Raw genomic sequence first — 25,650 nt, 5'->3', positions numbered from 1 at the left:
TAAAACAAATATTTGAAAAGCTAGATCAAGCATCAATTATAGAGCAGACTTGTGTTCCATGGGACATGTGGATGTGTGGGACCATGAACAATTTGCAAATACACTAAACTTAAAATTCATGACAGTTCTCATACTACACACAGATGGCCACTGAGTACATCTATGATACTGTCATCTTTGTTGACCTTCAGCATCAGGTATGCAAAAATAACCTGATCTGAGAATAAAGAGAAAAAGGAATTTTAATTTTGAGAGAACTGATCTTGGATACAAAAAAACCTCAAGGCTGCTGGCTACCTCCCATGATATGTCCTACTAGCAAAACCAGAGTGCATAAATGTACAGAAGCAGCACCTATATTCACAGTCAATCCATAACAGTAACTGTGTAAGGGGACATTCTTCATTACTCTGCAAGATCAAGAGTTTATGGTAACAGCTGAAGCTATAAAAGCCCAAGCTACCAAAAAAAAAAAAAAAACAAAAAACAAAAAAACCCCACAGTTCTAACTTTCAACAGAGCATCTGACTGTGAACAATACAAGCTCATGGAAAAAACAAAGCTCCTGCAGGACTTCTGATGGGCAAACGTATAGGAGGCTAGACTAGAATAATCCCAGGTTGAAAGGAACCCACAAGAATCGGGTTTAACTCCCAGCTCTACACACTACCCAACGCTCAAACCCCATTACTGAGAGCAGCGTCCAAATGCTCCTTGAACTCCTGCAGCTCAGGGCTGCGCCCACTGCCCTGGGCAGCCTGTTCCACACCCACCATGCTCTGGTGCATGGTGCAGAACCTGTCCCTAAGTCCCTTGACTCTCACCTGACAACTCCATGCCATTCCCTTGGGTGCTGTTGCTGTCACATAGCGCAGAGCTCAGTGCTGCCCCTCCTCTCCCTGCGAGGAGCTGTAGCTGCCATGACGCCTCCCTCAGCTTCTCTGTTCTGGGCTGAGCAAACTCAGGGACTTCAGCCACTCCTCATCCACCTTGCCCTCAGACCTTTCACCATATCTGCAGCTCTCCTTCCCACACACAGGTAGTTTTATATCCTGTAAACAGGATATCAAGAGAGCAAGAAAACACAGAAAACAATTAACGTATTCATAATGTATCCCTTTGAACTGCTTTTTGAAATTACCTACATCTTTTTTTCTTAACTGAGCACAGGAGCAGAACTCACTACTCTTCGAAATAGAAGTTTAACACAGAATTTCTCATTAAGAAAAAAAACAAGCAAAACACAGATCAAGAAAGCGTGGGAGCACGGTTCTTTCTAGGAGTTGGCTGAAGTTTGTTGCGACTGCTCTTGAACACCCACACTATGCAGAATTGCTGGCATTGCTCCCAAGTGCAACGTAACACTGAGAACAATTGTTCTCAGCAGCAACATGGTCCCTCTAAAAGCAGCAGCAAATTGCTCCTGTAAAAACTGCATGGCCAAAGCTTTAGAACGTGCTGCTTTAGTTTAATGGCTGTGTTAAGGCTTTAAGCTGCAGTTTTAGAATGCCTTACTGTACGTAACACAGGTGGTAGGAACTCAAGTAGTTTTGCTGAAAACAATAAAAATTCAGATTGCTACAGTCACATCACTGTTAATGAACAATTTATCATTCTGGAGGATGGCAGTACCAGTGGTTATCACCACCCAGATTAGCAACAGTTCTACTATGACTGACTGCAAACTGAAGTTTTCTTGATTGTAGTCACAGGTATGCCTACGGCTCAGAATGAGGGAATAATTTTGTCCCTTAATACCCCTTAATATACTTTTCTTAATCGTTAGCACCTCTTGATTCCTTCCTGGAACACACCTTAATATAAATTACAACAGATTGTGCTTTATTTCCCCTATGTATGTCAATAACTGTAGCCTAACTGTGCTTGGGATGGATTCAGAGGATACAAAGCAGCACGCTATTGACCTACTGCTAAAAGCCGGACTAGCACATCACTTTATAAGGAGTATCAAATGCACATAACAGAACAAATGACATAAAAGGACAGCCTGTGATCAACAAAACATTCAAATTCCCTTTTTCTTTTTAACCTCCCAGCATTTCAGCCATTGCTCTAAGCTGGGCAAACAGGAGTAAACCTCCTCAAGTAAGTCACATCTTGAAGGGTTTATCTCTAAAACTGTCTGCCTGGTTTAAACGTCAATGGTGGTAGAAAGAGGGTGTGAGTAACTGGCAAAGCAGACACAAAGTACTGCCACATACTTCATTCCCTCAGAGAAATGAAACAGTATTTATCTGTGTATTTTCTCCATAAACCAACCCCAAGCATGTATAGAATCTTACTGAATGACAGCTCTGCTGGTTACTTCTATTTGCCTTTCAACTTTAGTGGTGCTTCTGTAAAAGCAACAGGCCTCCTTGCGTGATCATAGAGCAGCACTTCTCCATGCCATCTTCCTCCCTCCAAAAAGGGTAAGAAAACAGATTGCCTCTCAGCCTCTCCAGGCATCATGATGCTAGGCAGAAGCCCCAAAGAAAACACACAGTTTCCATGCTCTCTCTCGGAACACATTTTTACCAAACTCTCATACAGGAATGATTTTACAGACTTCTTCCTTCTTCAGGCTGGGAGCTTCAAAAATATATATATATATTAAATATATATATATATATTTATATTTATATATAATTTTATATTTATATATAATTATATATTTATATTTATTATATATATATAATTAAAAATATATATATATATAATATATATATAATAATTCATAAATATATATATATATATATATATCAGGAAAACTCAGCAGGAAAATGTATTTATTGATACTGGCACATCCTGAGTTTTGAATACCAGGATGCTAGCAATAGCAGTATTCCCCATAGGTGCTTTTACAGCTCTTCATGAAAATATAACTTTAATTTAAGAATGATCTAAATCAGATAGCATACTGTAGAAATAAGACACATGGTGTCAACTACCATATTACAAATACAAGGGTCCCTGTGTATAAATATTACATTCAGTATGTGAGAATTATTTTGCGCTATGTAAAATGTGGAAAACTTAAACAGGCAATCAAATACAAAACCTATCATGCAAAGATAGATAAAAATATATATTGATTAGTATTCTAATTAATTCAATAAGAAAGGATTTAAAAACCTAATAAACAGTCTGTCCGGACTCTTCGGTCCATTTAATTCTCCATCTGTATCTTCCTAGGAGGAAGCAGCAGGGGATGCAAAACTGAGGTCCCAACAAAGGTACACATGAATAAAAATTGTTTCACATACAAAAAGTAGAGATTTGAGTGCTGAAAAATGAGGTTAGGAAATCTTATTAATTGTACAGGAGAATGAATTCTCCTCCTAGAGAATGAGGCAGACCATTTGCATCTTCCAGCATCTTTCTTCTTCAGTATGGCAAGTAGTTTCCTTTTAACAGTGACAGTTGTTCTCCACTGCTGGTTCATAGCATAGTGAAATGGCCTTAAAATTCAAGAGGTGCTGTAAACACGTTTTTCTTTTTATACCAATGTTGAATAGTTACTTTAGCTTTAGGGCAAAGGGATGTATAGGAAAGAACCTTCGTACTTCCTTCTCTCCATGTTTTCAGCTCTATTTTTAACAACTCCCTGTCATTTTTCAAGTGCACTGTACCATCTGAAAAGCAGCTTTGCTTTGCTAAACATAGAAAAGTTTCTGTCTTTAGTAAGGACTTAGATAAATAAACCCAACCCTCAGTGGACCTTGTTAAAGCAAGAGCATAAATTTTTTACACTTCCTTATGAGTCTGGGAAAAAAAAGTCCACGTATCAGTCTGAGCTCATGCTGACTAATGTGGTCTCAGGGAAGGGACTATTGAAATTCATGTGTATAGTCATTAGAAAGAGATTTATAGATGCAATTATGATAAATCAGCACAGGTTTACTAAGTAATGATTAATTGTTTAAAAAAATTACTGTTAAAGCCAAAATAGAAAGCATGCAGAACCAAAGTTTGAATATATGGCTACAAAGCCAGTAATTTGGTGGTTCTGTGCATGGTGTGTATTAGGAGATATTTAAACCACACGGTTTTAGCAACCAGTGACCTGACTGAGCCAGCCTAGGACAGCTGATGGAGAAACCCCAGTTGGTGACCCTGCTTGGATATCTGAACTGTTCATCGCTCATATCCTAAATTGACACAGCTCACGGCAGCATCTTTAAGCAATGGAAAACCAGCAGAAGTTTACTTTCAACACATACTATGAGCTGCAGCAGGTTAAGGACTTGAAATATAAGCACATTATCCATGCTGCAAAGTCAGGACCAACAGCTGGTACAGTGACCTCAGCAACCAATCCAAGCTAAATTCTGAACGAAAAGCATGGTTGGCTAAAGTGAGCCAGTCCAAATTCCTCATCTAGTCAGTGGAAGAAGCACTAGAATGGTTTGCTTCATGGGCAGACTGCGAACCCAGTAAGCAATGTGGTACTATCCCCTTCCAGTAATATGTTACTGGTAATCACCAGTGAAGACCAGGGAAGCATGCCATTCGGGACTATGGTCCATATGCCACAGAGCTCTTACCCGATGACTTAACAAGACAGAGTTGTCTCTGTTCGGTCTTCCAGTCAAATGGTGTGAACTGTACTCATGTTAGATGTGTTTTCCTACCAGGCCTCTCCAATTACCTGCCTCTCTTTCTGCACTGCTCCTCCTCACAATCAGATCAACCAGCCACCTTAACACCAGCATTTAGGAGCACACAGAATCTTCAATACTCTATCCTAACAGCACTGATTTCAGATATTCATTCAGGGCTCTAGACTACTAACAAGGAATAACAATTATCTTCTCAGAATAATCAACCAGGCAAGTGGAAAGTTATTAAAAAAAAAAATAATCAAGGTTGAATGAACAATGCTTTGTATAATCAGTGACAGCACAGCGTTGTTCTTGCCCTGTACCCAACTAAGCCCCTGGGTTCCACAGCCACAGCATAAAAGCACTTTCCTTGATGTTCTCATGCTCTCATTCATACTAACTGTGCCACATGAACATTTGCATATGCTCCATAAACCTTAATTCCCTTTTTAAAACCTATTATGCCAAGCAGGAGGCCATTTCTGAAGTTGAAATGGATTTTCAGTACACTAAAGATTAAATTTTCTGGCCTCAGATTTTTAAACCTTCGGGTAAAACTAAATCATTTCCACAATGCTGCTTATATTCCATATGGAAGTAAACACAAATAACAGACACTCCAGAACATTATGTCTGAATCCAAAGGGAGAAGTTATCCTACTGTAGAAATAAATGCTGTAATCACTATTCACAAAATGCTCTCAGCTTGCTACTCTAAAGTTATTCTATTTTTTCCCCCCACAATGTAACTGACTTCAGGAGTGAAGCAAATTCAGTATTTCACAATGTAATTACAGGAACCTGCAGCAGAGTAGGGATCACCACAAAACACAGAATCAGCCAATCCTGAGAACTTCAGAAAAGCAAAACTTATTTCCACTCATTGGGTCCACACCTCTGCCAATATGAAGTCTAATTACTGAAGGTAAAATTTCCCCATATGCCATACTTTTGCCTTCCCACTGAAACTATTATTTCCCTAGAACAGTTTACTTGTATCATCTTTTTTTTACTCATTGATGTGACTACGGCAAAATCTGTGCAGATGTCTCCTCTATGCATGGTAGAAAACAATATTGGCATTAAAATACTATGTGCAGCTACAAGTCAAGTTTAAAAGCTATTAAATCCTAAATAAATAAAATCAGCAGTCAAGCAAACAACTTTCTTTCCTAGAAATAATCCTCAAAACCAACCACAAATCTAGAAAGAACAACATTCCACAAGCCCCTTTTCCCTGTCCTCAGCCAGGTCAGCTTTCTAATGTGTGTGGGAGTGCTGCTCCACTAAAAAATTCAACCCTTCACAAAACTGCCTCTCTTTTTTTTTTTTAACCTGCCTTTCCTCAGAACTAGTTCTCAAGTTTTATCCTTCAACCACTCGGAAGCTTGCACCATTTGTAATTGTAGAGATTTAACAGTGTCAGTATAGTCCACAGCCATGTTGCTGGAGCTCCCCACAGCATTTGTAGAGCTGTCAAGAATCCTGTTGCAGACATGAGGCAGAGCTGGAGGTATCACAATCAGCCCTTCTGAAGTAGCACTGGGTGGGCTACGCTGGCCACACACATGTACTGACACAGTCAGGTAACTGAATACAGATGATTTCGGCTCTTTAATTTTTATGAGCTTTCTTAAAAGAATTATAGATCTAGAACAAAGAAGTCCTGTGTCAGCTTAGAAGCATGAGGAACAGGAAAGGAAGCCTGGCAGCTGAGATCTGGATATGAACAAGAGTGGCACTGGAAGTAAAAAACAGAAAGAGAGGATATTTAAATGAAAGACTAAATGTAGGTTTAGCCAATTTAAGACCATGCTGAAATGGAACTTGATGTTAAAAACAGAGCAAAATACAGATTTGATGAAAAGAAGTAAAGAAGGCACAGAAGGACTAATTCGCATCCACCAGTACAGTGAAAATCAAATCTTCTGAGTAGATTAGCTCATTCAAAGAGGTGATGCAACAGCAGAAGTAAGGCAGCTGCAGGTAACATACTGAAAACCCTTTGCAAATGAAGTTAATCAGGTAAAGAAATAATCCAATGATGCTGCTGAACATGAGCTCAGTCAAGACCGTGGTAACTTGTCACTCTAAAGAGAGAGCAAATAAGGTGAAGGAGAGCTGGGAAGTATTTTGGTAGGTCTGTGACAGAGCTGGAACACTGAACTAGAAGGTACTTGCAAGTCAGAAAGCTTATTTCTCTGCATGAAAAGAAACTGTGTCAAAGTATTCATTTTAACACAGAATTCTTGTTTGGGTTAGAAGTGACCTTAAAGATCATTGTCACACAGTTAACTAGATCAATCTATGCCCATGTCAGGGGGCAGTAGGGAAGGAAAAGAGAAAAGGGCTAGGGACATAGGGGCTGGGCTCAAGGAAGAAAAAAAAAACAAAAAAAGCAGCAATGATCTCTGGAGGAAAACTTATTTTACTAACTATAATATCGGAATGCAAGATAACCCAATATCACAAAATCTAATTGAAATTGAGACTAATAAATCAAATAAAACAGGAGAGATTGTTCCTGAGACCACGTCAAACCTGAAAAGCTTGGTATGGCTAGGAAAGCACCCTCCGACACCCACTGCAAGGCAGTAAGAGACTGCCCAACCAGGAAGGGCCAGATCCCATGACTTCCGTGATGTATAGGGACAGATACCTGGGATTGGAGTATTAACACTTTAGCTCCCAGTGTACTACATGATGTTATGATGTGGAATACCAAAAACAATCAAAACCATGACAATTCCAACCCACCTGCTGTGGGGAGGGACACAAGCCACCAGCTCAGGCCACCTAGAGTCCATCCAACCTGGCCTTGAGTGCCTCCAGAGATTGGACACGCACAGCTCTCTGGGCAGCTGTGCCAGCGCCTCAGCACTTCTGAGGAAAGAACTTCTGCATAACATCTGAACTATATCTCCCTGCCTTTTAGTTTACAAGTGTTATTCCTTGCACTATCACTGCATTCCCTAGTGAAGAATCTCTCCCTATCTTCTTTTCAAGCTGCATCTTAAAAGCAGTTATGTTTCTTGGAAATTATTCCCACTAAAAGGTACCTCACTGTTCTGATACTAGAAATCTTCCAATCTTCAGATCAACTTCTTCATAATCAATGATATCACTATGTTCTCCAGTTTCTTCTGAAGACAGTCGATGAACATTTACAGCTACCTGGTACCCAATGCTACTTAATTTTCAGCAATATGCAGAGTAAAGACTTGCATCATATGTAATTGGTGATAAAAGAAACCCAGTTGGATAACTGTGAATAAAATTCAATGGTCCTACCCATACAAGAGAGCTGCAGAGGTGCTAAAAGCATCTGCAGAATTGCTACACTGGGAGACAAAAGCAGTTTCTCATCAACTCCTTTCCTTTTACAGAAGCCACCAAGTCTCAGCAGTTTCAGAAGGAACAAAATTCCATCTTCAATAAAACAAATGCAAACCGAGTTGAGAGATGCTTAGTCATCACGGCATGCTTCAAAACTAACAGGCCTTAATATTATTAATGACATGCAGCCACTGCTGCTCAAAATACCGTAGTGGAATATAATTTCACAGCAATAATACGCAAACAGATGGAAACGGGAAGTAACAACAAACAAATTTTCAGGTGTGACTACAACAAGTAAAGCTCCCTTTATAATGATATTAGACTTAAAATGCACCGAATCATTAAATATCTGAAGACTCATCTTCCTGTAATATTTGAATCTCTTTTTTGAATCTTCGCAGTACAGTATTCACTCAAATTAGTCAGAATTACTGTGGGTTCTTTTTTGCTTTCCCCAATTAAAAAAAAAATACTCCCTAGCTTCTGAAGGAAGCCCAACATCTGGAAAAAAAAGTGTACAAACGTATGGAAATATTTCAACAGCTTTTTTTTCTGTAGGTCATGCAGTTGTTTTCATCACGAAATATCAACTTTTGACAAAGAAGAGAAAATATAACATATTGTTCAGTCTTACTGCTTTGTGAGGAACACAGGACAACTCAGAAGCTAGCCAAAAAGGAAAGAAAATTGTACAAAAAGTGCAGCTACAATGCCTGATGCACCTCAGCAACATTTCCATACTGAAATAAAACTGTTTTGGAAGGTTTAGAAAAATCAGTTTATATGAATGAAAAATGATTATGCTTAAAAAATGTTTAAAAATCAACTTCTAAACAGCTCTGCTACTGACTTTACACTGCAACCTTGATCAGTATCAACAGAACTTAAGTACGAGCTTAAAGGCCCAAGTTAGTGCACTGGAGACATAGGTGTTCAGTTGAAAAAAATGGCTGCAGTCATCTTCTAGAAGAGCAGTCTTCAATGAGACACCATACAATTTTGCCTTCCCAAGGTAAGCCAGCAAAATCACAACCCAAAAAAGCTCTCAGTGATGTCTGTGTTGCTGCCTCCAGGTACACAAATGGCTCTCTAAGAATCATTATCTACTTCTGTCACTGTGAAGTAAGGAAAAATCTGAAGGCTTAAGACATATGCAGGTAAAGCATACAAGGCTGGGAAGAACGCAGACCAAACGTAATACTCTTAAGTACACACAGAGGGGAAATAGGTGCAGACAATCTAACTTCTGAGTACATCTACCAGTTCTGCCTTCAGCAACTATTTGACTGCAATTCAGTAATGTATTTGACTTAAAACATAAAACTTCAGCAATTTTATTGCCTGAAACAGTACCTCCCACCTAGATATCCTGTCTCACATATCCATATCCACAGCACTATCAGTTATTATGCCTATTAGTTGTATGCAATCTCATTTACAGCTTAAATCCAGTATTCAGAGGACAAGCACAAGAATCGCTCACTCTCTTTACCCTTGATGCTACAGCACTCAAAATAAGCAACCAGCAGCAATATTGCTACCACGTGTACTCAACAAACAAGCAGCAATATCCAGAGCAACTTCACAAATTAACTTTCTATGATCTTGAGTCATACAGTCCCAATCTGCTTTTGCCTTACTGATACATGAAGTACTTCAAGTAAAATTACCAGCCAAAACCATTTCATTAATCTAAGTATTGTTAGTTCACACAGCCTGTCATGGAGAAATATAATAGAAACAACAAATACTAATTACTTTAAAACAGACTTTAGAATTAAGTACATCAAGTTTTCACGTTTGTCTCCAGTCTGCCAAGGTGCTTTTCTAAGCTCTTTTTTTCATTCCTGTCTCAGTATAGAAATCGTTCCTGCTCAAATGGATGCTGTCATTTAAAAGATATTATAGGAATTGAATATTTACAGCTTTTAAGTAAACCCAATAGTCTTTGTAAGTCTATGAGAAGCAAATTCTAACTGCATAAGTGAAAAGCTGCTATAGTTTGACCTATAATTATGAAAGTAATTCAATGTAGCGTCACTAATTCATTAAGGGTATCTCACTTTCAAAAAAAGTTACAAGAAAACCAAAGCTAACATACTAGAGATATACATCTTACAGTAGGAATTACACAGATGTGACATCGCACTGTCTCCAGCAAACTGAACAGTAAATCTAAATACAGCCAAGAACTCCGCACGATACAGCACCAGTATGAAGCTTAGGATACCCATGTCTATTTTGCCAGTATAAATGCAGAATTTTGTTCAACAAATCCCCCTAGACCTAGAGGCAATTCACCAAAACTAGCAGGAGATCAGTTTAAAACAAGTGAAAAGAGTACGCTGCAGCAGCAGTGAAAATCTGGAACTTGCTGTTTTAAGAGACTGTGAAGGCAAACAGTACCATTAAGGTCAAAAAGTGTTTATACAGAAGATGGTCCTAAGATGCATGAACAGATACTGAAGGAAACAGGCAGGGCTGTATCCATTTAACACCCTTAATAAAACAACAATATAAGCTGAGTAGTACAAGAATGTCCCGAGGCTCACATGCTCCTCTCAATAACACCTCCTGATCTCAGAGACAGGATAGAGGGAACACTGATTTGGCCCAGCATGGAATTTCTTATACCCTTACGATCTCATAAAAGTGGAATTAACTACTTAACAATACAGCTGTTTCAAACTATACATTTTAAATTACTTTCATATTGTCTCACCGCTTTTAATTGCAATTTTTTTTCCAAACTAACTTATCAGTTTTCCCATCACAAATTCTGGTATGACCAAAAGAGATGAGCAACTGTGATAAGAATTAGAGGTATGAGAACTACCAAATCTGTGCCTTACTGAATTACTGCTTCCATAATAAATATGAAAAATAAGAAAAATAACAAGCCTGAATTTTATTTCCCCCATCACAATACAGAATCACAAACTCTGATTCAAAAAGTGTATTAAATACGATAGAAAATCTTAATTCTTTTTTCCTAAAAAAATTAGAACCCAAGAAGTAACTCAGCAATTGTATTCACATTCAATTTCTTCTTTGTACATTACCAATTACTGTGCATACAGCATTTATCACTTCTAATGCACAGTTCAACAGCAGTACCTTGCAAGATGAGTACTGAAACATAAGCATTTTTTATGCTATGCAACAAGAAAGGGAAGCAATTCATCAAATTTTCACAAGCAGTTGAATCAGGATTGAAAAATCCATCTTTATAAAATAAAACAATAACTAGTCAGAATCCTACCTCCTCTGTCTTCAGAGCTAGACTTCAAAAACTGAGCCAAAAGGCACCCTAAGCAACAAGCCCAACTGGAATAACATGAGCAAAATATGAGCATGAGATCCAAGATTTGGTAGACAAAGGTTTTATTCCAATATCTTTTTCTGATTGTCTTATTTTTCTCTATCTCAGTTAGTACTTCTAAGACTATTAAAAGTTAGAAAGATTAGACATCAAAATCATGATAGCTCCAAAGAATCGGAAAGATACACCTGTTTAAAAATCAATTAAGAAGATTTTCTGTAACAACCATAAAAGGATGTTGCATATGGTAGGTCTAGTTTCAATAAACAACAGTCAGCATCTTTCTCCTGAGACTTAAATACTTACACACATTTTCCTAGAGGTGGGAAAAGGATGTTACCAGTAAAGAACAGATCTTTCTTCTCAAGAACAATCCCTAACTATGAAAAAAAAGCACTTTCATCCCTTCCTACACTGTTCAGCAGGTTTACAGCATCCATACACATCTTCCTTGAACTCTAAAGAGTATTTTCCTTTCCTGTCCCAAAACCCTTGACTGTCATCAAATCACATCTTTCAAAAAGCTCTGCTCAGTCAGCTCTTTTAAGGCATAGCACCCCATCCACAGTGTCAGTTCTCCTGACACCATGAAAGAATCAAAGACAGGAACAGAAAATAAAAAAATATATATTCAAAATAAAACAGATTCTTCACAATCTGTTTGCAAACACACACTTAATCATGGCAGAGATAGCACAATAAGCAGCTTCTACTACAAAAGTCATTGTATAGAAACCACAAAACAGTATAAAAACAGTCATTTCTCTGGGTCTCTGTGCACCCTGCATATTTTCTACCAGGGTTACTGAAACATTAGGAAAGAATCTTGCTATTTCAGCCATGTGGGAGTCAGTGATACATTGTGGAATTTAAGAAACTTCAGGCTGAATTGGGATATTTCGGTACATTTATGGGAGGCAAATTACTATACAGACATATATGGAACTAAAACCACTTTGGGGGCAAATAAACAATTTGATATTCTGCAATCCATCAATAACAGAGCATCATGAAAAATCTCATTACATACAGACTTGGATGTAATTAAAAAGTGCACCAAAAGCACTAGAAATAAAAAGAAATTTTGAACCATGAACTCGTTCATTTCTAGCTTATTCTATCCCTCTGTAATTAATAGAAAATAAGCAAACATCCTGGAAGCTGTTTTTCAACTCTGAAATGCTAAGCAGTGAATTCTTGCCTAGGAGAAGGCTTCTGTAAAAGCTATAAACCATTCAGGGAGACTCTGGATGCATATAAGAAATAAAAAGCTACTGCTAATTTTTTGGAAACTAAAGCTTTACCTAGCACACTATTATAAAAGGAGAAGTATAATTTCCTCTAACTGTACTTTCACAAATATTTACTGAGACCAACAATAGTCAAATTGCTGCGTAGCCTTATTTTTCATTTTCTTCACACATTCTCACAACACACTCACTCCAGCACTATTTAACATGATCACTCCCAGCAGTCAAGGTTGGTTGTATAACGTCTTACTTGCCAAGAACACACTACTTGAAAGGAAGATCTCTCCTGTCTGCACAGCAGATTTGTAGGTGGAGAAAAGGAGCCTTGCTGTGAGAAGAGTGGCAGGCACCAATAAATACCTCAGTAAGAACACAGCAGAAAATGCACGAGGCGTCCTTCACTAAGAAATGATAGAGAACTGTTCTTCTGCATATACTTTCAACTAGTTTGTTGCAGAAAGACAGCTTATACAGCTCCCACAAGGGCAGGAACCTAACTGTTGGCAAATCTACTCAGGACTTATTCTATCACACATAGGAGATATATTTCCAGCCCTGCTTAATAGCTGAAGAAGATGCAAAGGTTGCGTCAATACAACACTTAAACGGCAATCCTCAGAAAGATCAGCAGAATAGGGCTCTGCAAGGAAAAGTGCCAAGGGCTATACTATAAATAGCATGTCTGGATACATCTGCCCACGTCTTAACTTCACTCTGCCTTATTAGCTGCTGGTTGTTCTTCTAACATACAGAGCTTGTTGGAAAAAATACCCAGAGCACAGCTGTTAATAATTCATTGCCAAGGCTCTACATGATATGTCCTCAGACCTGTTCTTCTCACTACTTCAGTCACTATCCCGGAGAATAGGACAGAGAAGCTTCTTTCATTCACAGGCAGCACGAAGCTCAAAACAATATTCTAATCCCTTATAACAGACTACAGGCTCCAAAAGCCCTGCAGTATTTCAAAGGTAGATGCGTATGCAGAAACAAGCAATTTCAGTATTATAATTACTATGGGAATGCAATACCTGAAACACTATTAGAGAAATTTGACTTTTTGTTCAAAATTCTTGAAAGAAATATGAGCATTAAACACAAGCACATTGCTTTACACAAGTTGCACCATTTTTGATACTTTTTCCTCTGTTGTGTTTACATTACTGTTCAGTGCACAAAGATTTCATTCTTACTGTGCATTGAGGCACTATTTCCACATTTATCATTTGGCTTGAAACAGATTGAAGCATTATGTCATTTTTACTGTGCTTCATAGAACAGCTAACAACGGGAAAACCGTGCTAAGCCAACAACAACTTTGGTTTCTGCACCTCTGAAAGAAAGAACAGAGTCACACATCAACCAATATGAAAACAGAACAGCTCTCCTGCCCCCACAATATATTATTTTTCATTTTCACGTGTCTTTCTAGGTAAATACAACAGATTAAAGATACATGCCATTATATTAGTTTAAATATTTTTGTTCTTCCATCTTGAAGTCCAAAATCTTGTATTTATTTCAGTAAGGGCAGAACTGGGAGCTGTGATCACTACATAGAAAAAAGAAGCTCAGCAGAAGTTGCCTGTCAAAAACACAACCCTCCCTACCTTTCCACAGTGAGCAGATGAATTTACTTGCTGGCTGTCCAAATTATTTTAAAATTAGTTGGTCCTTCTAAGCCACTAAAGTATTTGAATCACATAAAAAAATTCACCTCCAGTATCTGCTTTACACATTTTATACCTCAACGTTCTTTCAAGTACCAGAACAGCAACATTAGACAAAAGAACCCAAACCTTTAATCAAATCAGTAGACACCAAAATCAATAGTGTACAAAAGAACATATATTGCTGCTAATACCTATGATCAGTGCAACTTCAGCTATACACCCACATCTGATGTGGCACTTAAATACATTCTTTTGAGGTTAACATTACAGGAAATAAAACAGTTTTAATCACACTATTTTAAATACACTTGTTTGCTATGTTCAGATTAAAAAGTAATATTTTTTTCACTCTCACTAATTCTCTACCATAAGTAGTTATTTTAAAGGTAGAGATCAAATCCTCTAGGCTGTCAGTACAAGCAGCAAACACAACCTTCAGAAGAAGTAGCTTTCCCACAGAGGAAACTTCAGGTAGTTCAGGGTGTAGCTACCCAGTCATCCATGCTATGCAGCTGACCATACGTGCCCATGCTTGAGCAGAGCACTGGTCTCTTTTCAACCTCAACCATACTGGGATTCAGTGATCTGATATTTACAGGCAATACTGATGTAGACTGAATCAAACAAAAACAAACCATTCTTTTAAACCAACACACACTTGTTCATCACCAAAAACAAGCCAAATGATTCTTCTGTTCCATAAAGCACACTGGGCTACCACACATGCAAAATGTGCCAGAGTGCTAAGCAAGAAGGATCTTGCTCCAGCACATTAACTTTGGAACAAGAACACAGTTAATAACAGCTTGTACACAAACCTGTAGGCACATCTGCAGTTTTCTTCTGCTTTTTAAAATCCCTAACTGTAAGAAATGACAACAATGTACTTAAACAAGTATCAAACAGTTTGGGAAACATGCATGCAAGAAGATACAAATGGTCAGAGATAACAGTATTAAATGGACTGTGTTTTAATTTCTTATACCACACCTACACCAAAACATACAAAAGCTCCCAACATGCTTGAGAGAATGAAATTACAGCAAACCTCTATGGTCCTTTCTCTTCTGTTTTTGCATTATAAGCCAAGGAGAGAACAGTTACTGCTAGAGGAGAATTAAAGCCTGAGTTGTGCCTTTCAAATTCCAAAGATAAATACAAGGTAACTTTCAAAAAAAAAAGAACTGTAACCAGTCTGCCTGGGAAAATAGAAGAACCAAACACAATCGCAGAGCAGAATTTCGCTGCTGAAAATACTATTGAAGAAAAGCTTTTTTGAACACTGGGTAATCAACTAAATAGATGCAACTTTTACCTCAATTTATGTAAAAGTATGTCTTAAGGTAATTAAATCTCACAAAACTCTGAGTTATAACTCTATGACTTAAAAGCGGTAAACTGAGCATCTTGAAGAGCAAGTAGTGGTTTTTCTAATACCCCCCATTCTAACAACAAGCAATTTAAAAGTAAATCCTTCAAGATACATTTTTGTGCACTAGATAACATTTTAGATCACATATTTCCAATGCCAATTCCTGAAGCTACACCATTCATAAAGGTAATCAATAACAGTAATAGCTTGTCCTGTAGTTTCATCTTTTTATTTAAATAGGTCCACTTTAAATATATTTCCCATGTTAGAGAGTTTATTTCACTTGCTCAATATTGGAATCTGTTTGAAAATTAAGACAGATAATCTTGGCAATATTCACTATAATGCATCACATTTTTGCAAGGTGTATATTTCTTCCATGAAAATATCTAAATGTGTAAGATGTATGCATACCTCCTTGTCTGTGCAAGACATTTTGTTGTACTTTTATGAGCTCTTGGACTATAAGTTAGTGTACTCGCTGAATCTTCAGGGAACCCCTTCTACATTTTGAATACATACATAGCTCTTTAAAACTTTCATCTTATTTCCAAAATTTGAAGGAAAAATAAGAACAGTAAACCACTATTTAAGGGTGACCTACAGAAAAACATCTGTCCTATCACTACAGAACTAAAAGCAAGAAATTATATTTAAAATTTTCTATCACCTGCAAACATCAGAGTCACTGCTTAATATTCTCACACCTTTGCTTTCTAACAGTTACAGCCTTTAATACATTAGGTAGGACATTTGTCATAATGTCTTTTCAATGTTTGCTCAAATAAAATTTTTCCTAGGGGCTCTAGCAGACTTGGAAACATAAATATTGGTATGGCATTCAACTCAACCACCTTCAATACCTCTTCTCTTTCCCCTTTCCTTTAGGCTTCATTTGTGCTTGAGATACTGCCATCACTGGTTTGAATGCAAGTTACAGTTACACTCAGGCTAATTTGTTGTCTCAATGAATTTCTGAATCATCCAAAAAGGACATCTCCTTCACAAATAAGTAACGCAAAAAGCAGAGGTTTACTGTATGGCATTATTCCTATTCTTCTAGGCTACAAGAAGTATATCTTAACAGTGGCACTGCTAAGCACACTGTCCACATAAACAGAGATTATTCTAATACTAATTTATTGTGACCCACTAGAAAGGTAGCGAAAGGTAGCTTGGGTTAAGACATTCCAGTCCTGTACACAACTCTACGTCTTACAAAGCAAAGCATAATTTTAATGGTCAAGACTGAAGTTGGAACAGGCAGATAAAATCTGCTGAACTATGAGCAACCCAGCTCTGCCCTCTTGATTTCAACTGTTCCAAAAATGCCCAAATTCTTTACTGGGGAATCACAGAAAGGATTACTCCTCTAAGTATCTTGACAGATGAGATTGGATTTTCATGTAAAACACAGAAATTTGACAAAAAGTCAAAGAGAAAGATCTGGCTAAACACAAGCATCATTCAAGCAACAGCCTACGCTCACCTTCCTTCAATTTTTCCTCCTCTCTCAGTTATGCTGCCAAGAGCTACAGCCATAGAGCAGCATGTCTGAGACAGTATGGACAGACCTCACTCCTCCTCCTTGGAATTCATGGCACCAAAATCTTTCCAGCATCTGTCAACAGAGCTGAAGAAAAGACCAAGCTCTAAAAGTACACAGTGAGTACAGAAAGGGAAAAAAATGAAGAAATGAAAAAGTAAATCATTCTCCCATGTAAGGGAGATAACTTTATTTGTATCATTTATATGTGTTCCTCTAAGAACAACATTACTCTCTTGTCCACATATTAACATTATGCTGCAAAAATTTAACCTTTAGATTTTCTCTAAGGGAAAACCAAACTATTATTTTTCCTTTTGATAATGAAATGAAAAAGAGTAAAACATGTAATCCTGAAAAGGAACATACACCTCTGATGTTACTGGACTGTCTAAAGGACCTCAAAGAAATATTTCTGACCTGAAAAGCAAAATTAATCAAAAATCATAATCTGAGGTCAAAAAAGGCCGTACTTACTCTTTATTCCTGTTATTAATGCACGGCTGGTAGAGAACTTTGACAGCACTCCACATCCCTGATGGTCCACAGCTTGGCATGAAATTATCGCCAAACAGTGTACAGACACTGTGGGAGGAGGAACTTCCTGAGGACTCCACCAGCAATGTGTCAGAATTTAAAAGCCATATCTATAAATAAAGAAATAAATTATTTTACTGAGGATGACATCAATTTCTTCTTCTACTCTAATCCTAAATCTGATATACCACGAACAGCTGATACTAACACACCGTGACAGTTTCTAAGGAAGTGTCAAAAAACAGCAAACTGACATTTTATTTTCACTATTAAATATCACAGTCCCTAGAGAAGAAAACCAGGAGTTAATACAGTCATTCACTATTAACATCTCTTTCTCTCTAGTGGAGCACATCATTTTGAATGACTGCGTGCTACAGGCAGGGAACTGAAAGACTGCCCACTAGAAGTGGGAACAAGTAAGAAGTTTTACAAAACATTTACTTATGACTGGATAGAGCTAAGAAATACAGTGAGAAAAATAGCAATTAACATCGTCTAAGGTAAGGCTGGTAGCAGATGTGCGACATGCCCAGTGAGGAAAAAAAGCCACTGGTAACAGGACACATAGCATATGTCATAATTGAATGCAACAATCACAGTTTAGAGATCAAAGCTCAGAGTATCTCTATACTTATTTGTGAAATTTTCACTGATGAATGGATAAAGAAGTTCTGAGAGGGAACAATCAATTTTGCTTACACACATAAATGATGACAAGCAACTGAGCTTCACACTTAGCAAGTGGCTGTTTATCAGTTTTGTTCTGGTAACTCAAAGTACATTCATAAACTGAACAGCAAAATATACCTCACAGCTCGGGCTGTTACACACGGTGCTTTTAAGTTGCACGTTGAAGATGTTGGAGGAAATGGGGACAGAAGAGAAACAACCTAAACACAAAGGCCATTACCACCACAATTAGCTTTAATCAAACAGCGTTTCTTAATTTTGAAATTAAGACTTCCTTTTTAAGAAGCCCCTTTTGGATGCTTTTTGGAAGGCAACTATCCTTACAATTAGTCCATGGAGCAGCTGTATCTGTCAGAGTTTTCCTGGAACTTTCTTCAGAGAAAGCAATTAATCCATTTAATTTGCAACATGAACTACGTGAAAAGTATTTCTATCAAAAGTGCTGATGTGCCATTTCTGACAGCAACTTCCTACCACTTCTTCAAAGAATGTCCTTTTCTCAGTAGTGACACCACAGGTCTGTATTAGTCATTTAGCCCACAGTGCAAAACAATCAACTGAACCTTTAGAAGGGAAGAATAAACACTTCGCTATGAGGGGGAAAAAAAAAAGTACATTCTACAACTATCAACTATAAATGACTTATTTTCAAATCCTGCTTTTGGTGTGAATGAATTACCGCTCACTAAGCTGAGTGCAGTGACTCAAAGAAGCTTATATATGTTATTTGTGGCTAGCACAGCATTCAGATTTTCGTCTGTGCTTTCAACCATTCTGCTGACCACAGACAATCTTTCTTTCTACTATTTTGTACAAAAACAGTGCCTGCTGAACCAAATTCCTTTGACTTTAACTCCAGTAAGAAAAGAGCTTTCAAACAAAGATTGATAGATAAAGTTTAGAATTTATTCATAATGCAGATTGATGACCTTTCCTCATATGGCAGCTTCGGGAGAAAGTATTTTCATGTGGCTTTTTCCTTTTTAAATCATCCTGCCAGTAAGTTTCAAAGATATTGTCAGGAAAAGAGCTGCAACAAATCTCTGTTACACTTGGTGGGATTTGATCCAAATAAGTAAAATACAGCGATCTACTTTCGGTGAGTTTCCCAAAATCTCAATCTATGTCTTCAGCTTCCCTTTGAGAACAGTAAGGCACAAACTTTGATTTAACATGGCTAGAAACAGCTGTTGTTCCTCCTCACTCCCAGCTATTGTAGACATTACCAATACTTTTGGTATCACGTGGGTTCGTACTATACATACACTGCATTACAACACCTCTGCCCTCATATTTAAACTAAATGGATTAAATTTGGTCTTCTTCATACCTCACAGAGAATACAACTCTCTAAAAGAGATGGTTAACTAAGTCTCAACAAGTTAGTCGTCACATCTTGATTGCTGCAACATCCCCTTCTCTAGCCTTGACAAATGCAAACTCATGCTGCTCATGCTCTCAAAAACACAATCGAAGAATCAGTATCTGACTGACAAGTCCCTCCCATTTGTCTCATTTCTTTTCTTGGGTTACCTTCCTACTCCCTTCCCACTCAGTGCTAAAATACGAGCTAACTTACCTAATCCTACTCCAAAGAACAATTTAGTTAAGACTGGACTACTCAGGACCCTACCATAAAATTTTCACAGGTGAAGCTTTTGGAGTTTTATTAGGTGAAGCCCATCTAGGAGATGACACAGACAGGATAAGTAAAGATTTGTCTGAGCCACATTTTAGTCTTCTATCACAGTTCTATTTACTCTCAGTCTTTTAAAAAAATCCTTAAGTACAGAGCTTTCAAAAACTTGGTTATCAACAATTTACAGAAACTCAAGTTATGCTCTCCACAAATAATGTAACTGTATAATGTTAACTGATATACACAGAGACAATAAACATTTCAAAAGAAGACTTCTGAAGGACCTCAACCTTAATTATTAAATACACAGCCTAGGCTGCACACATTCAGGTATATAAGCACAAACATTACACATGGAAATCTTTGACAGGTTCATTTTCAATACAAACAAGTGGAACAGCTGGCCCACTATACATCAGTGATGAGACCACTTGTCTGTGTACTTACAGCCCTAAGCAGTTACTTTTTTTTTTAATTTATTTGCAAACATTAGTATAAACTCTGCTTACATTACACTTGTATCCACAAGGTCTCTGAGTCTCAAGACTTAAACTGTACCTCTGGAACACCTGTCGGTGTATGTACAGTTCCCAGAGTATCACCATGGAAATGAACAAGGCGTTTTGATGTTCAACACACACACACGCACACATGCACACACAAAATAAAAAAATAAAAATAAAAAGGAAGGGATTACAATTAGAAGCTGGTTCCTATGTTAACTCAACCTCATACTGATTAATAATGAGCATTAAAATGCTAAGCTGGCCTCTATTATTAAACTCCAGGCTCAAATCCCAATTCACCTTAAAACTTTGAAGAATTTAGCTGTTAATGTCTAAATAGGCAAGCTTAACAGCATTAAATCATCAAGTACAATTGGAAATTTTACTATTGTCTGTGTTTCACTTTCTAATGCAAAATATTGACTACATGAATAATTTCTCCTGAACTAAGAAAGCATTTGTGAAAGATACTACATAATTTGATGAACTTGTAGTGATTAAAGATAGGAAACACTAGAACAAAAATATGAAATTATTTTACAAAGCCAAGATCTAAGCTTTCCATATTTTCTGAGTAGAAATTCTTGTTATTTCCGTGTTCCGGTTTTGACTGGGACGGGGTTAATTTTTTCCATAGTAGCTGGTACAACGCTATGTTCTGGATTTAGGACAAAAGCAGAGGCAGTATCACTCTGATGTTTTCATTGTTGCTGAGCAATGCCTACAGAGAACCAAGGACATATCTTCTTCCCATGTTGCCTTAGTAGAAAGGAGGCTGGGATGCACAAAGTGCTGCGAGGGGGACACAGCCAAGACAGCTGATCTGAACTGGCCACAGGGCATCATGCACAGGAACAAAAGCCAGGGGAAAGGAGGCATGAAAATGCCCCTGGGAGTGATGGTGTTTATATTCCCAAGAAACTGCTACATATGAGGAGCCCTGCTTTCCTAGAACTGGCTGAATACCAGCATGCTGATTGAAAGTACTAAATGGATTCCCTTTTTTGCCTTGCTTACAGACACAGCTTTTGCTTTACCTAGCAAGCTTTTTTCAAGATAAAAAAACTTACCAGTATATAGATCCTTCCATTGTCACCTTTTATGGTGAATCTAAATGTGCTTTTAGCAGAGGACAATTCCAAAAGACACTGAGCAACCATACTCTGTATGAATTGAGACCTGTTAAAAGAATTAAACGCATCGTACATTTTAATAGCAACTACACAGTTAGGATCATTCATACCAATGCAGTGCAAGTATGAGCAACTTCATACTATGAATTCCACTACAATCTTACTATCCATTTTTACAAAGAAATTGAGTTTCTTTATCTTTGCCTCCACCAAAACCACCTTCTATCTCCTGCAACAGGAACTATTTAACAGATCAGCATCTAAATTGCTCCATATCCCTTACTTTAACCAACACCAAACATCAAATGATGAGTAAATGTTTTTCCTTATACTTTATACATAAAAACACAAAGTTCAGAAAAGTGTACATACTTAAAATATAATTCACAAATAGAAAGACCAATGACTACTAGAAAGTATATAATACAAGATAATTGAATGACGTTCTGTGCCATCTTAGCTACAAATTGAATTACTTGAGAATCTAAAAGCCCAACTTCCATTAAACATTACAAGCTTACTTCACTCTACACAACTATCTTCAATTTCAATAATCAGTCACCAAATGCCATGAAAACTTAAATAATTCAAATAAGTATTTTATTTTTGTTTATTGGCTGAACAGTGAAATACTGCGATAAATTGTAATCTCCTTATTATAGACACAAAATTGTGCATGAGTGAATACAGAGTACATTACCTTTAAAATACAGCACTTTGTTATACTTAAAATTTTCAATATTAAAATGTTACTAGGTTGCTAGCATCCTTTCCAGAATATAAAAAACTAAGCAACTTTTTTTTTTTTTTTTTTTTTTTTTTACCTTGGTATTGTGCTGAAGCTTTCCTCAGATGGCCAAACAATCACCTCAGTCACATAGTATTTAACAATATCTAAAATGAAAAACACCTTTAAAGAACGAAGACTTTTTTTTGTATTTAATTACACTATAATTAGTTTATTGTTCCGCAGTCAATTAAGATGTGCAGCATGCGATCAAATTCATGCTTGAGTCTGTGGGAGAAGTATCTGATAAAAGAAAACATTGCTGATCGTGTAATTATTTCAGAGCAGCATTCTAGCAGTTTACCATTCACACTGATCCCTGCTTAACAGTAGGAACAATCACCTTGAAACAAAGTATGCAAGAATCCAAACACCTGGACCGAAACGTCTTACATATTGATGTTTGCTGGTATCAATTAACTCCTGTCCACTACGCACTGCTATCAGGACAAACCTGTAAGACATAGTAAAAAAAACAACCCTTTCCTAAGTTACTGAGATCAGCATAGCTTACATGGTATTTTAGAACCCTCTGCTGCTCAGTAATGCTGCAGTGAACCACAAGAGTTCCAGTAACATTACACACGGGAATAATCTTCTTCCTTGCTCAAAGAGGTAGGTTAGAATCTCTTTCCAAAAACTGCACTAACATTATGTTAATATACGAAACATCTCAAGTTTCAATGTGTTTCCAAAAAGCTCCACTAAGACATTCTTTTAGCACCAAATGGAAATGTTTTGAGTTCAGAATTTAGTCTTCATCGAGAATGTCAAAAAACTATCACATCGAAGCTCCAAGCGTAGGCTACACACACAGCCTAACCAAATAGCAAGCAGAAAAGGTTACACATACAAAGAACTTAATTCCAATAAGACTTAACATATGAGCAACAGTGAAGATTCATCAGTTCCACAAATTTCAAGAGTAGAATGAAATGCCTCATTTGACAGCTGTCCAGACACACCGTAAAACCTGGATGAAAATAAGCTTCTCTGCTCACAGCAAGGAAATCAGAACCAGACAGTCTTTAAGGTCCTTTCTAACCCAATCTATTCCATGATTCTCAGTAAGACACTTAATCCTGTTTTAACTATTCTAAGGCTTGGCAACTCCACACCTTGTCTAGATAAGTATTATAGTTTATTTAATTATTCTCACTGTTAAGAAATTATATGTTACCTCTGAGCTAATTCTAGTCAGCTCCATGCTGTGCCCTGTCCAAGAAGGCTTACCTTAAGCAAGGAATAGGTTCCACTGCTGTAAAAGGTACTGGGAATTGAGAAGATGTTTGCCCGCAGAAATAAAAGGTGGGAATTCCCCCTTCCCCACCAAAAAAAGCCTAAGCATATATGGGAATAGAGATGAGGAAAAGAACAGATTTGTGTCTGTTTTTCAAATTCTCCATAAAGCTTTTACAGTGCTGATGGAACATGCTGAAAGCAACCAACAAGCTTTCTAACTCCACCAAAATATAGAGTCCAAAACAATCCCCTGCACACCTACGCTGTTTCCTGCTTCCTCTATCAATGATCACATCATTGCCAGAGTTGTCTGAAGGCTTAGATGAGGGCGTTAATTTGTGAGGATCTGTAAGGATCTTTTCTAGCCCAATTTTGCAAAGTCTTACAACTCGCTTTGTAGGATTTCAAACGTCTTACCTTAAAAAATACTTTTCTTAGCTCTTGTATTTTTTAGATCTCTGTACAGATCAAACTTCTGTCTTCTGTCTACTCATAACTTATTTCTGAAACAGACTTTGCATTTCCTGCTACATTTTTATATTCTCTGAAGTGAGATGGACTCACACATCTGCAGTAGAGCAGAGAGAGAACAAAAGAAAAAAATCCTGCTAAAAACAGTCTTATCACTGCTTATCTCTCTGTTAAAAATGGCACTTTGAAGAACATCTTCTGAATACATCAGGTAAGCTTTAAATACTCAATGTCACAACAGCTTTTAGAAAACCAAGAATCTCACAATTTCATCATCAAATGATGAGAGACTTCCTTTCCATGAAACCAGACTTGCTGTTAGCAGTAACAGTTCACAAAGCACTAAAAGCTTAAGACAAGTTAAGAATTAACCTTTCCATCATTTTGTATGACTGACAACAAAGAAACGATCTGCAATTTTTCAGATCTCCTGTTTGACTGCAATTCCTACTAAACTGGAACCATGCTTTCCATCTTTCAAAGCTTTAGAATTAATCAAATATGCCTCAAAAACAAAACAAGGAACGTCCCTGCGTAAGTCACTAGCTCAAGGTCTCACCCAGAGAGAGCAATTCCAGAAGGGAATGCCACAAACACACTGGCTCCATTTTTTCTGATAAACAACATTCCTCTGGAGTTTTTAACCTCTGATGCTCATTAGCTGATGCAGGCAAGTACAGTTAAGATTGCACACACAATACCTGATGATACTGTTTCTCCCAGTGTTGTCTTGCAGCGCTCACAAATTACTCTGGTATTTTCCTTTGATTTCTGTATGACAAAGAAACATCATTTAGATGCTGCTCTGTTATTCTGAAAAAGAACTCTATAATTTTAACATACTCCCAGTAGGATATAGTGAACTTTGTACTTTAGTCTGTTCTCTTTATGTTCACATATACAAAGATGTGCATTTACTACTTCAGTCTTCTACACTTCAACACACTTTCAAGTTTCATAACAATTTTTAAATCTGGCAGTATAACCATTCACATAGGACAACTATGATAACAGATAACAAGAGAATCTCATAATATTCAGTGACTGTATGATAAAGTGATGAGGTAAATTCAATTTTGATAAGGGAAAAATAATGCACACAAGAACTATTCCTAATTACATATACAAAATATTACACTGTAAAATGACTACCTGTTACAGTCAGAAAGATTAGCGCAGTGGAAAGACAATACAGAAGTGGAATAGCAAAAGGGACGAACACAAAAGGAATGCTCACCCGTCTCTGAGGATCTAGGCTCACGGGGAAAAAATCCACAAGGGAGGGATCTCCAACCAGAGATCCTTCCCCAGAGCAGTCAGCCCTTAAATGGGGGGGGGTTATAAGAGAGGTGCAGCCATGCTCCACCCCTTCCAGTCACACAGCTGAGTTGCCTTCACCTGTGCTACCAGGGCTGACTGGGTCCTTTCCCCAGGCGATCTTTCAGTGGTTCAGGCTGTGACTCAACAGCTCCCACACACTACCATCACTCAGTAGAAAGTTTTAACCACTGTGGACAGGATTGTAGGAATGAACAG

General features: G+C 37.5%; 1 protein-coding gene across 1 annotated transcript in view; it reads right to left on the bottom strand.

Annotated features, from left to right (window-relative positions):
* Positions 1 to 25,650, bottom strand: part of UBE3D (ubiquitin protein ligase E3D) — a gene marked incomplete at its 3' end in the record, with an annotated part of 73,002 nt that overhangs the window by 34,223 nt on the left and 13,129 nt on the right. The window contains exons 5-8 of the mRNA XM_079550744.1: positions 24,816 to 24,885; positions 22,439 to 22,508; positions 21,552 to 21,660; positions 17,584 to 17,753 (exon numbers count right to left, since the gene is read on the bottom strand). Of these exons, the coding sequence (XP_079406870.1) occupies positions 17,584 to 17,753; positions 21,552 to 21,660; positions 22,439 to 22,508; positions 24,816 to 24,885 (419 nt within the window). The remainder of the gene's footprint in view (positions 1 to 17,583; positions 17,754 to 21,551; positions 21,661 to 22,438; positions 22,509 to 24,815; positions 24,886 to 25,650) is intronic.

Source organism: Tetrao urogallus (genome assembly GCF_951394365.1).
Source record: "Tetrao urogallus genome assembly, chromosome: 2".
NCBI lineage: Eukaryota > Metazoa > Chordata > Aves > Galliformes > Phasianidae > Tetrao > Tetrao urogallus.
The sequence above is the reverse complement of the archived record's forward strand: the minus strand, read 5'-3'. Positions and strand labels throughout refer to the sequence as shown.